Source organism: Phoca vitulina, unplaced genomic scaffold, assembly GCF_004348235.1.
Source record: "Phoca vitulina isolate PV1807 unplaced genomic scaffold, GSC_HSeal_1.0 scaffold57, whole genome shotgun sequence".
NCBI classification, from domain to species: Eukaryota; Metazoa; Chordata; class Mammalia; order Carnivora; family Phocidae; genus Phoca; species Phoca vitulina.
Window position 1 is genome coordinate 5,291,538 of NW_022589760.1, and position 13,840 is coordinate 5,305,377.

The 13,840-nt window shown below is 34.7% G+C and overlaps 1 protein-coding gene and 1 pseudogene across 3 annotated transcripts in view; one reads left to right on the top strand and one right to left on the bottom strand.

The window, feature by feature from the left end:
- DIAPH2 (diaphanous related formin 2) overlaps positions 1-13,840 on the bottom strand; it is a 951,942-nt gene that overhangs the window by 490,664 nt on the left and 447,438 nt on the right. For all 3 annotated transcript variants that reach the window (XM_032390097.1, XM_032390096.1, XM_032390094.1), the window contains one exon: positions 13,216-13,310. In XM_032390097.1, the coding sequence (XP_032245988.1) occupies positions 13,216-13,310 (95 nt within the window). The remainder of the gene's footprint in view (positions 1-13,215; positions 13,311-13,840) is intronic.
- Positions 5,931-6,524, top strand: LOC116623173 (annotated as a pseudogene).

Here is a 13,840-nt window from a genome sequence, read left to right on the forward strand (position 1 = left end):
GCGCTTGTCAAATACTTTTAAACTTATTTGTTGTGTAATATTTAAGACATACAGAAATGTATACACAAGACAATGAATCTATGTGCCTACCACTGAGCTTAATAAAAAGTGTTCAATCCCTCCTTCTCTATTCCTTACTGACTCTCTAGTTTTTATAGATTATTTAAAATACCTATTATGTTATTGCTATAACTGTGTTAAAATATGTCATAACACGTTGGCTATATCATGTTAAATTGTACTACAACTATCATATGACTTTAATAGATTTAATGATTAGGCATATCTATGCTTTACACAGGAGACCTAGAATTATAACAGAACATTGCAAAAACCATACGGTAAGTAAATATTTATTCCTTGTATGTAGACTGTCTTGATTAATTCCTGAATATACAACTGAGAGGAACTGGTTTTACAAATAAAAATCAATTACAAATGTGTTATAATTCATTAAATACATGACTAGCCGACAATCTGTGGATTCCAAACAAATTTATATAACACAAAAAAATGAGTAGGAAGCTGGTAAACAAAAAAACAACCAAAAATACCATGTGATTGTTTTCCATCTCTGTTAGTTTCATTGAGGGCATTGGAGCCTGGATTCTCTGCCTCCATTTCTCCTGGGCTGAGGGACGCCTGCTTTTGTCTAGAGGTAGCTTCATAACTGCAAGTTTGAATAAGGATTTTGGTATAACCTTGCTTCTCATTTCCTAGTTCAAGGTTCTAGAAATCTGTGTGAGGAAAAAGATGGCGCTTTCCACATTCTACAACTGCAAGGGAATTCTTGATCTACCACAAACATCATGTATAGGATGAAAGAACCAGAATCTTAATAAAGTTCTATCATGGCTTGAAGTCTACAAGGCAGCAGAAAATACGATCTTTGAGGCCACATCTTGCTCAACTATTAATAAGACCAATATTTCGTTAATAAATAAAATCTTTTAAAAAAAGACCTATGTTTTGTTCAAAGTGTAAATAAACTAAAATATGTTGCATTTTTAAAATGCTTTTTACAATCCAATTAGTATAAGAAAATTGTTTAAAGCTACTTTTTCTCTTTTTTTAAAATAGTCTGATATCACTTATGAACAATACAAATGAGTACTTGTATTAATCAACAATAGACATAGAAGGGATGAAAATAAGCAGTCATTACATTTACTTGGAATAGATATGATTTTGTCAACAGACTGAAAGTAGCAAACAAGGGTCAAAGATAAGCAGTGAAGGAAGGGAAGAGAAAAAAAAAATCACCCAACTAACCAGTTAGAAAGAAAAGATGAAAAAGAACAGCAACTCATGGATAAAAGTATTTTTAGATTACAATAGCATGCCATAAAGTAATCATTTATTCCACCATGATGAAAAATGGGAAAGAAATGCTTTATGAATGTTCCTGTTATTGCTAATGTTTCATTTTTCTCTAAAAAATTATGGAAATGAATGTGGTTAATACAAGTTATTTAAGAGAAAAACGTTTTCAAACTCTACAGTATTAATGCCATTATAGCCTTAATTGATATACTTATAGTCATCAACCCTTGTAAAATACACGAACACATGCAGACTCACAGGCTGCATAAAATACAGATGGTCGATAGCCGCGTAAATAGATCAATGATTACAAAGATGGATTGAGGAGACAAAAATGAGCTCTACTATTACACATGCATGAACTTCCTGAATATAAGAATAATTATACTCCAGAATTGGTTAACTGAGGGAAGTTGAAGAATCATTTTTCCCTGCAGAATCAATAGATACCCATCTATCTTTGACGGCTTAGGAGTAGCATTGCCTGGAATCAGGGCAATGTATCAGATGACCTGTGCTTTATTCTAATTATTATGTCAGGACCCAATAAAAGTTACATAATTCATATAATCTGTTTTGAGACATAAAGTAACAATTGATAAAACATAATCATGTGGCTACCTGTAGACCCTATACATTTGGTACAGTGCTGGATACTTGAATGGGTTCCAGAAGAGTAACATGGCCAGCAGGAGTAGAAATTATCTGAGGGGAAAAAAGCAAGCTGGAATACTCCCATGCATTTACTACAGGAAGACATCTATGGAGGTATTTTTGTAATTTCCAGGTATGAAGGAGATGCCCTAGAGCCATATTTCACTGAGGGGATATTATTAAGAAAGATTAGGGCCCTTTATTTAGAAAAGAATTTATTTAAAATGAAAGAAAGTAAGGAAAGGAGGGAAGAGAGAAGGGAGGTAAGAGGAAGAGAGGGTGGGAAGGAAGGAGGAAAGGGAAGGAAGAAAGTTAAGAGAAAATGAAGTGGGTGGAGAATGAAGAAAAATTTGATAGTGGATAGCTGCATACCCAGAAGAAATGCCTCTGTCCCTTAAAAATAAGGGAGACATCATCCAAAAGACAATAAACAGAACATTTGCTTAAGGAATACAATAATCTGGTATGACGTATGGATTATTTTAAGAAAAAACTACAAGAAAATAACTACTACTTGAACTAAGTAAATCACTAAAATTCAGGATATCAAAAGGGGTATCTTTTACCCCATCTCATTCTCTTATTCATCATTCCTTAAAATTCTCCCCTGTGCTGGCTACTGTGACACACCACAGTATCTGGCCCTCTCCCTGACATGGTGGCTCACTTTGTTCCGATATCTGTAACACCATCCATTCCCTCAACCAGTGTGTTCTAAGGAAACGTGGTCTTTAACCTTCCATTTGTCACTTTTCTTCCACTATCTACTTTGGTAGATATCCCGTCCACTATCTTTGGTCCTCATACTCGAACAAACATTTCTTTGCAAATGATTCCAAAAATCCTATTTTCAGTCCTAATCTCCATTCTGACTTCCAATTACATATTCTAATATATTTTTTAAAATTTTCTCCTCTGCCCTTTTCTCTGTGTGACATATTTCACTTAACATAATGTTCTCAAGGTCCATCTGTGTTGTCATAAATAAAAGGATTTCCTCCTTTCCTATGGCTAAGTAATAGTCCTGTGTGTGTGTGTGTGTGTGTGTGTGTGTAACTTCTTTATCTATTTATTTATCAATACAGATGTAGATTGTTTCCATGTCTTGGCTATTGTAAAAACAAAATGCTGCAATAAAAATGGGTATGCAGACATCTCTTCAATACAGTGATTTCATTTCCTTCAGAGATATAACCAGGAGTGTGATTGCTCAATCATATAGTAGTTCAATTTTAATTTTTTCATGAATTAACACACTGTTTTCCAGAGTGGCTGCACCAATTTACATTCCCACCAACAGTTTACAATGGTTCTCTTTTCTCCACATCCTCACCAGCACTTGTTATCTCTTGTCTTTTTTATAATAGTGATTCCAATAGATGTGAGGTGATCTCTCATTATAGTTTTGATTTGCATTTCCCTGATAATTAGTAATACTGAGCATCTTTTCATGTACCTGTTGGCCACTGGAATATTTTCAAGTCCTTTGCTGATGCTTTAAGTCAAATTATTTGGTTTTCTACTCTTTAAGTTGTAGGAGTTCCTTATATATATTGGATATTAACCGCTATCAGATTTGTGGTTTGCAAATATTTTCTCTCATACTGTAGGCTGCCTTTTCACTCTGTTGACTATTTCCTGTGCTGTGCAGAAAACTTAGTTTGATGTAGTCCCTCTTATTTTTGCTTTTAGTGTCACATCAAAAAAATATTTCCAAGATCAATGTCAAGGAGCTTTTCCCCTGTTTTCTTCTAGGAATTTTATGATTTAAAGACTTATATTTAAGTCTTTAAAAATCCATTTCAAATAAATTTTTGTGAATGGTATAAGATAAGGTTCCAGTTTCATTCTTTTGCATGTGACTATCCAGTTTTCCCAGCACAATTTATTGAAAGGATTAACCTTTTCTCCATTCAGTATTCTTAGCTACCTTATCCAGTATTACTTGACTGTATATGCACAGGTTTATTTCTGGGCTCTCAATTTTGTTCCATTGATCTACATACCATAATATTTTGATTACTATAGTTCTGTAATATAGTTTGATATCAGGAAGTGTGATGCCTCCATCTTTGTTCTTTCCTGGGATTGTTTTGGCTATTCGTGGTCCACTGTGTTTTCATATGAATTTTAGGATTTTTTTTTTATTTCTGTAAAAAATTCTACTGGAATCTTGACAGAAATCATATTTTATCTATAGATCACTTTGGGTATTATGAACATTTTAACAAAATAATTCTTCCAATCCATGAACATGAAATATCTTTCCATTTACCTGTGTCTTCTTCAATTTCTGTCATCAGTATCTTAGAGATTTCAGGTTACAGATCTTTCACCTCCTTAAGTTTATGCCTAAGTACTGTACTGTTCTTAATGCTATTGTGAGACTATTTCTTTTTCAGATATTTTGTTGTTACTACACAGAAACACAACTGCTTTTTGTATGTTAATTTTGTATCCTGCAACTTTACTGAAGTTGCTTATTAGTTCTAACAGTTTTTTGATGGAGTCTTTATGATTTTCTATATTTAAGATCATGTGATCTGCAAACACAATTTTACTTCTCCCTTTCCTATTTGGATGCGTTTTATTTATTTTCATGCTTCATTGCTCTGATTAGGACTACCAGTAGTAGGTTGAATAGGAGTGGAAAGAATGGACACCCTTCCCTTATTCCTGACCTTGGAGGGAAAGCTTTCCACCTTTCATCGTTCAGTATGGTATTAGCTGTATGCTTATCACTTATGGCCTTTAACATGTTGAAGTATGTTCCTTCTATATCCAAACTGTTGAGAGGTTTTATCATGAATGGATATTGAATTTTGTCAAATGTTTTTTCTGCATCTATTGAGATGATCATATGGGTTTTATCTTTCATTCTATTAACGTGATGTATCCCATTTACTAATTTATGCATATGGAACATAATGTTTTGATTACATTTTTGTGATCAGATCTTTGCATCACAGATCTGAATCACAATTGATCATGGTTTATGATCCTTTTAATGAACTGTTGAATTCGATTTGCTAGCTGTTGATAAATTTTGCATTCATATTCATCAGGTATATTGGCCTATACTTTTCTTGTAGTGTTCTTATCTGGTTTTGGTATCAGGGTAATGCTGGTGTCATAAAATGAGATGGGGAGTATTCCTTCCTCTTCCCATTTTTGGAAGCATTTCAGAAGGATTGGTGTTAATTCTTTTTTAAACGTTTGGTAAAATTCATGAGTGAAATCATCTGATCCTAGACTTTTCTTTGTTGAGAGGTTTTTGATTACTGTTTCAATCTCCTTAGTCATCATGGTCTGTTCATATATCCTATTTCTTCATGATTCAGTCTTGTTCAGTTGTATGTTACTCAGAATTTATCCATTTCTTCTAGGCTGTGCAATCAGTTGGCATATAATTGTTCACAGTAGTCTCTTATAATCCTTTGTATTTCTTTGGCATCAGATGTAATGTCTTCTATTTCATTTATAATTTTATTTATGTGGATCTTCTTTTTTTTCCTTGGGTTAGTCTAGCTACAGGCTTGTCAATTTTATCTTTCCAAAGAACTAACTCTTAGTTTTATTGATCTATTCTATTGTTTTCTTATTCTCGATTTCATTTATTTCTGCTCTACTCTTTTCCTTCTGTCTGCTAACCTTGGGCTTAGTTTTTTTTTTTTTTTTTTCTAGTACCCTGAGGTGTAAAGTTCAGTTATTTGAGATCTTTCTTTTTCTTGATATATGTGTTTATCCCTAAATTCCCTGTTAGAAGTGCTTTAATTCCATCCCATAAGTTTTGTCTCAACAAATATTTTTTTATTTCATTTTTTTAAAAGCCTTCTGTAATCCATTAGTTGTTCAGGAGTATGCTGTTTAATTTCCATATATTTGACTTCTAGTTCCATACCACTGTGGTGAGAAAAGACACTTGGGGTAGCTTGCACCAACCTGCCAGATGAGGGGCTCCATGGCTTTGGCCTCCATTGCAGCCCTGTTCAGGCCGCGGGGCCTGGAACCTGCTGCAGTTCCCATGGCTGGTGGGGCAGCTCAAGAGAGTCCCATGGACTGCCTAGATATACAGAAATGTTTAGAGGTAAGTGTATCAGATCACATGTACAGAATGGCAGTTATGGCTCTCGTTCTCAAAAGTGAGCATCTTAACAAAGACCAGAAGCTATGAAGCAGCTAACCCAGCTCCTCCTAGAGCATCTCAGAAAGGAACTTTATGAACTTCGGGAAAAGTATGAGACCCAATTCAGTGCATAAGCCAAATATGTGAAGCAGCTGGACCAAAGTGAGATGATTCTTCAGACATCTGAGTATGAAGGCCTTGAAAACAAACCTGGGAGGTTGTACAACTTCTATAATTCAACAGCAGGAAAATTCAGTCACCCCAAGATAGTCCAACTTGTTTCTGAACTTGAGGCAAAAAGAAACACTAACATAGTTGCCACCACCACTGAGCCACCCTCCTGATATGGCCTCTGTGTTGCTATACTCATGTGACAAACATTTTATTTTTCCATTTCATGGTGTTGTTTTGCCATTATTAGTTTGTTGATTCCACAGATATGAGTCTATTCATTTGCAATTGCCTGGACTCCAGTAAGAAATGCGAAACAATTTGGATGATAAAAGAAGCTATGGAACAGGATGTGGTCCGAAAATGCCATGGATGCAGATTAAGGGCAGTGCAGGGAGGTTTTTCTAAACTAAATACATTTTTAAAACCTTAAAAAAAAAGAAAAGATGCATGGTATGATTTTAATCTTCTTAAATTTGCTACTACTTTTGTTATCTACCATATGATCTATCCTGGAGATCATTCCATGTGCACTTGAAAAGATTATGTATTCTGCTGCTATAGTATGAAATGTTCTATATATGTGTATTATGTCAATTTTGGTCTATAGTGTTGTTCAAATCTAGTTTCCTTATTGATTCTTTGTTTGGATAACCTATCCATTGTTGAAACTGGGTATTAAAGTCCCCAACTATTACTGAATTGCTGGGGTTTTTTTTATTTTTTGTTTTTTTAGTTCTTTTAGTTCTATTACTATTTATATTTATATGTTTAGGTATCCCAATGTTGGGCGCATAATTATTTATAATTGTTATATCTTCTTCATGAAATCACCCTTTTATTGTATCCTGACGTTCTTTGTTTTGACCTTTTTCCTCTTTTTTTACTTTAATTCTATTTTGTCTAAGTATAGCAACACCTGCTTTCTTTTGGTTACCATTTGCTTGAAATATTTCCTTACATCCCTTCACTCTCAATCGATCTGTGTCCTGAAAACTAAAGTTATTCTCTTGTGAGTCTCAGATCCAGTGGTGATAAACTCCTTCAGCTTTGTTTAACAAAAGCTTTATTTTTTCTTCATTTCGGAAAATGGCTTTACCAGGTGTAACAGTTTTGAATGGCAGTCTCTTTCTTTCAATATTTTGAATATACCATCCCACCATCTCCTAGCCTGCCATGCTTCTCTTGAGAAATCCACTGATAGTCCTGTAGGCTTTCTTCACTCTTCCTTTTTGTTTGATTTTACTCCTGGGACTGCATAATTTCAAATGATCTATCTTTCAGTTCACTCATTCCTTCTGCCAGATCAAGTGTGATGTTAAATTTTCTATTGAATTCTTCCATTCAGTTATTGTATTCTTCATCTCTAGGATTTGTTTGATTCTTTTTGATGGTTACTATTCTTTGTTGAACTTCTCATTTTGTTCATGTATTATTTTCCAAATTTTGTTTAGTTGTCTTTCTGTGTGTTCTTGTAGTTCACCAAAATTCTTTAAGAGGATTATTGTGAATTTGTTTTCAGAAAGTTCATAGATCTCTATTTCTTTAGGGTCAGTTATTGGATCCAATTAGTTTCCTTTGGTGGTGTCATTTTTACCTTATTTATTGTGATTCCTGGTTCAGTGGGGTTAGAGACTATGCTTTTTGTTCAGGCAAAGCTTCTCGACTGAGGCTCCCTCACTTCTGATGGAGCTATAGACGATGCTCCATGGTTGAAAAGGGTAACTGGCTGGGATCCCTGCCTCGGTCAGGCCACAGGCTGTGTTCAGCATTAGACAGGGTCATAGGCTGTACTCCACTGCTGGGTGGGGCTACAGGCTGGACTCTGTGGCTTGGTGTTACTGTAGGTTGGGCTCCAAGCCTTCCCACGGTGACTCTTCAGGCTACCTGGATAAACAGGGCCAGAGTGTATGCTCAACGGCTGGGCAGGGATGTTGCTTGGCTCCCTGCCCAGGCAGAGGTATATAATGGGCTCCACAGCTCCTGGGTTCTCTGGCCAGGCTTCTTGGACAGATAAAACTGGAGACTATGCTCAGCACTTTGTACATGGCTGTAAATTTGCTTCCCTGTCCAAGCAGGGCAGTAGAATAGGCTCCGTGGCTGATGTGGACTGTTGACTAGAGAACCAAATCAGGCAGAACTGCCAGTCGAACTCTCTGGACAGATGGGGCCACAAATTTGGCTCTAAAGATGGTCAGAGGGCGCCTGGGTGGCTCAGTTGGTTAGGCGACTGCCTTCGGCTCAGGTCATGATCCTGGAGTCCCGGGATCGAGTCCCGCATCGGGCTCCCCGCTCGGCGGGGAGTCTGCTTCTCCCTCTGACCCTCCTCCCTCTCATGCTCTCTGTCTCTCATTCTCTCTCTCTCAAATAAATAAATAAAATCTTTAAAAAAAAAAAAAAAGATGGTCAGAAACACTGGCTGGGCTCTCTACCTGGGTATTGCTTACAAGTAGGAATGTAGTCTGTCAAGATCTGAGGGCTGGTTGGTATAAGCCCCATACCCATTCTCCATCTCTATCTGATCCCCCCCGCCACACACAGATTACCCCAGTGATCTCTATAAGGTGACACCTGAGTGGGCCTTCTGGGAAGCATCCCACAATGCTGGGGGAGCTAGATGTCCATGGAGGGTTCTCTTCTTCCACTAGAGAAACTGTAGGCCCACAGGGGCCCTCTCAGTGCAGTGCTATGCTGATCTGGGGAAGGACAATATGGTCAGACCACAGCTGTTTTCTTACCCTTCTAATGTGGTCCTTCTTGGTCTCTGTGGACTAGGAGGGTGTATTAACATCATCCCTGGGTCTGGGATTTTCACAGTGGTGTGTTCTCTATAGATAGTGGCTAGGGAGACTGAAGTTGGGAACAACTTATGTCAGTCAGCTTGATTGGGAGACTTTTCTGTACTAGTTTCTGGTCTTTGTGCCTTGAACCCTTTAACACCAGTTTATGGATCCTTTCTTCACAATAAAATAAAACACAGAGGAATATAAAAGAAACAGATTATATTAAAATAGTTAATATATTTAAAAAAATAAATTGGGACATAATAATAGATATGCATCTTGATTAAAGCATTACAAAATAAGATCTAGTGGTAGCTTTAATAACTAGTATAATCTTGAAGTATTAATGACTTTAAATAATATTTCAAGATACCTGCCTCAAATTTAATGTGATATGAAAATATTTATTATTTCTATTAGTGGAAAGTTAGAGGTGCTATTAATACTACTTTGGTCTGTTACCTACACTGTTAATCAAAGGAAATACTAAATGTTAGGTTAAAGTTTAAAAACTAAAGATACAGCATTTTTCATATCTAAGTTCAGAAGCCCCTGAATTGTCTCTATTAATCCCCAAAGTGGGGCTTTGAACCACTGGTTAAAAACCTCTGCTCAATACATATCTTTGTGAATTATGCTGCAGTTATATTTCCTTCTATGTTAATCATCCTTTTTTTCTATACATGTTTTGGAAACATGACCATAATCTCCCTAGCAACACAATTTCCTCAGCATTTAAGAATCATTTACATGCACTAATGTTCTCAAGTAAAACACACTTTTATTTTTCCCTTAACATTTAAATCAATTTTTTGCAAGTGCTAGTTTCATTTCTTTGTCAATGTTCTATATGTAAGTAGGCCTACAAATATTTGATTTTTACCCCTGATATCCTGAAAACATTGGTTTAGATTTTTTTCTCAGTAGATCAAATTTAAATTATACTGATACAGACTTTCAAAGCTGAAATAATAACTAAGAATCAACTAAATTTAGCTCACATTATTTGGAACTAACTCATAATTATATATATTAAAAGCTCCTCAACAAGCTCAGAATATGGTGTACTTTTTAAAATGTTTCCACGTGTTCTTGTATTTTAGGACATCTCAACATCTTCCACACAATGAAGTCAGTTTCTAGCTTAAATTTATATATTTTGAAATAAGGGAAACATTAGTATTTTTATTAATAACCTGAAAATTTGGGCTTGTTCTTATTGATTAAATTATATATATAGTGTTTTTAAAATAAGATATTCATCCTGCTAAATAACTAAAATATATTAGTTGTCTGGTTGGAAAAAGCCTATTGACCTATACTGGAGAGATAATACTAGTGTTAACTCTCTGGGAAGCAGTGTGTCCTTAATTGTTTTTTGTTGTTTTTGTTGTTATGAGGAAACAAACATCTCCTGTGAGCAATACACTATGATTATGCATGGATGGAATTTAGCACTGTAATCAAATAGAACATACAACAAAGTTAATCTGATGATACATACTTAATGCTATGCATTATCAATGTGCTGCATGGTAATTAGACATAAATTGTAAACAGCTCCTGTGAATGGCAAATTGATGTACTTTTACATCACTGAAGCAAATGTTTCTGGGATGGGAGGGAGAAAAAAACAGTAGTGATTTTAATCTTTTCTCTTGCCTGAGGAAAACAGTCACCTTTGTGTTCTGGAAAATTGAGTAATTGTTTCAATCCAGGACCTTCCTCCTTAACAAAAGATACTCAGATGTTTGATAAATAAACATACTACTAACTTCAAAAACTCACATTGAGTTACGTATCATCTGTGCTTATACCCAAGTGGCACAATCCCAATGATCTATACTATTAAATTACATCTTAAGTTGTTTTCTCCTACAAGCAGAACTAAAGAAATGATTTTTGATTGAGCAAGGTAAGGAATGAGAGGAAATTTCAGAGTATCTGGCATTGAGAAGAAAAGCAATCTGGCTTGAAAAAAGTCATCAGTGGTACGCTTTCAACAAAAAGAAGGCACCAAATTTGTGGGGCAAAGGATGCAAGGGGTAAAACACATGAATATGTGGGAAAAAAAAAAAGGAAGAGATAAAGGCTTAGAAAAGTGAATGAAAGTCTAGAAAAAAGGAAGTGATAACACAACCCCAGGTCAACCCATTCACAGCAAACAGGAATTACATGGACACATCTGGTATAACATGCACTAAAGGAGCCTGGCAGGATCTACACTTTATGATTCTCCATCACTCATCTTCCCAGAGTATAAGCCAAGATTTAGCATAATACTGTGATTTCAAAAGCAGTTGTTTTCACTGCATAGTGGATAAAATTAAACCAGCAAATTCAAGAATTTAGACATAATTTATCGCCATCTCCAAATTGAAAGCAATCCATTCTTCCAAACTGAACCAGGCTTACCCAATTTAAAGAGAAACAAATAGGTATTGTTTGTTACAAAATAAAGTGAAACATAAAAAAATCCCACATAATAAATTTCTATATATATATTTTAAAAGCTTGTTGTGTACTAGAGGGACATTCATAAGTGAGAATCTTTCTCTGGTTCTTATATTCCCTAAAGTGTTGAAAACATTACTTAAAAAATAATCAATGTTTTGAATGTTATTGGCAAATAAAGACCACATTCTAAATGATTACATTCTTCTTTATTTACCAAAGTATGTGAAGGAAAAGCTACACAGTTTTAATGGGTAAAATACATGGCTAAATTGATTAATTCTTCAAAATATGGTTCTATTGTACTATAATTTAAATCTAGAGAAAAGACTAAAAAGTTTTGGAGTCAGAAATTTCTTTGTCTTGTACGTTAAAATTAAACTGTCCAAGTGAAAAAAAGAGGGAAAAGTAAATCATGTTTAGGCTTCATTCCTCACTCATTCTGACTATTTGTGCAAAGAATCATGGGACTTAGGCGGACAGGACAAATGTGATCAGCTCTCCATTTCTACTCAGAGAAATATGCACTTGCTAGTTGCACACTTTTTTTTTTTTTTAACTTTTCCACAGGGGGATTTATCAAAGTGTAACTCTTACTGAGATTAACATAAGTATGTCATGATAATAAAGAGCCTACATAAACTCATTAAAACTTAGCCCTAGAAAATAAATTTCTATTTACCTATATTTATATTATAATATCTATATTTAAAACATTTACATGCGGTAATCTGTAACTCAAGCTTACATTACAAAATGGAGGAACTTCCATATAGACATAGCCTGCTCAAATGACAGACACTGGTTCTCTGAAATTTAGAGATACTCTGAGGGCAGTATGGTAAAACTCTCACAGCATAAATTACTAAGTCTTTTTAAAATCAAAGCAAGCTTTATGGGTTAAAAACAAAAAATCCTACAATAACTATGCCCTTATAGGTAAAATCTTCACAGCTCTTCCTTCCAGAAATTAAATTAGACATGACCAGACATACCAAGAACTGTAATAATATGTTAGATCTTGTATAGTGCTTTATTCTACAGAGCACATTATTTGGTTTAATACATCTGTATTCTCTGATGTGGAAACAGAGATTTAGCAAGCTAAAATAAGTGGCTCATGGAAGGCAGAATAATGGAACAGAAAGAACAATAGATATAGAACTATGAAAGATCTTGTTCCGAATCCCAGCTCTGCTAATCTGCCACTTACCATCTATGTGACATTGGGCAATCTCTTTAAGCCTCAGTTTTCTGTAACATGTGGACAACAGTATGTACCTCATAGGATTGTTAATAGGATTCAATGAGATAAAATATATAAAGTACCTGACACAATTCCTAGCACATGTTATGTGTCTAACAAAAAATAACTTTAACATTTACCAATTGATCGTGAGCAAGGTATTTAACCTTTTGACCTCCCCACTATTACATCCACAAAATTGTAATAACAACATTTACTTAACAGAGTTCTTGTGATGATGAAATACATGCAATTTTATGTACAGTGAATGATAGGCAGAAACAAAACTAGAACGCAGACCTTCTATGTTGAATACTCTTACTGGTAACAAAGCTAGATAGATAGTTCTGATTCTATTACCAAAATATAGAAGAACATTTTCCCACAACTCCATTGAGAAAATAACAATCTAGAAATACCTGTGAAAATGAATTTTAAAAGGAAAATATGCAAGTTACCTGAATTAAGGCTTCATTCAGCATGTCTTCATTAACCTCCAGAATAATATTTTTTATATCTTCATATGGCATACGATATGATCCTAGGAAGATAGCTTAAAATAAAAGTAGATTTTATTAAAAATAGAATAGCATCAAAATTTTAAAGGCCTAATAAATACCTTATTCTCATTTTCATAGACATAAAATATGAAATTTGTCACCAATATTAATTTACAGTTAGGAACAAACAAAAGTAGTTTCCATTTGAGAGACTACACTACTCATCTAGGCAAAATGGCCTATTATTTCAGGTTCTAATGATTACATGATGTACATACATATATAGAAATTAAAACCCCTAATAATGCTGATGATTACATGCTTATGCATTTTAGATCAAGCTGATACAACGTGACTCATGAGAGATTTTATTTCAAGTTGGCCTTTTAATTCAACATTGAATTTAATATGGCTATTGTCAGATGCATTAAACACAGTACTTCTCAGAGATGACAATAAAGTAACCAAATACAAAAAAAATCATATCAATCTACTTTGCAATTCTCCCACATAGGAAAAAATTAAAGTGTCTGAATCATCAGTGTTATCTGAATTCCTCCTGAAAATCATGTGGTATACTAGT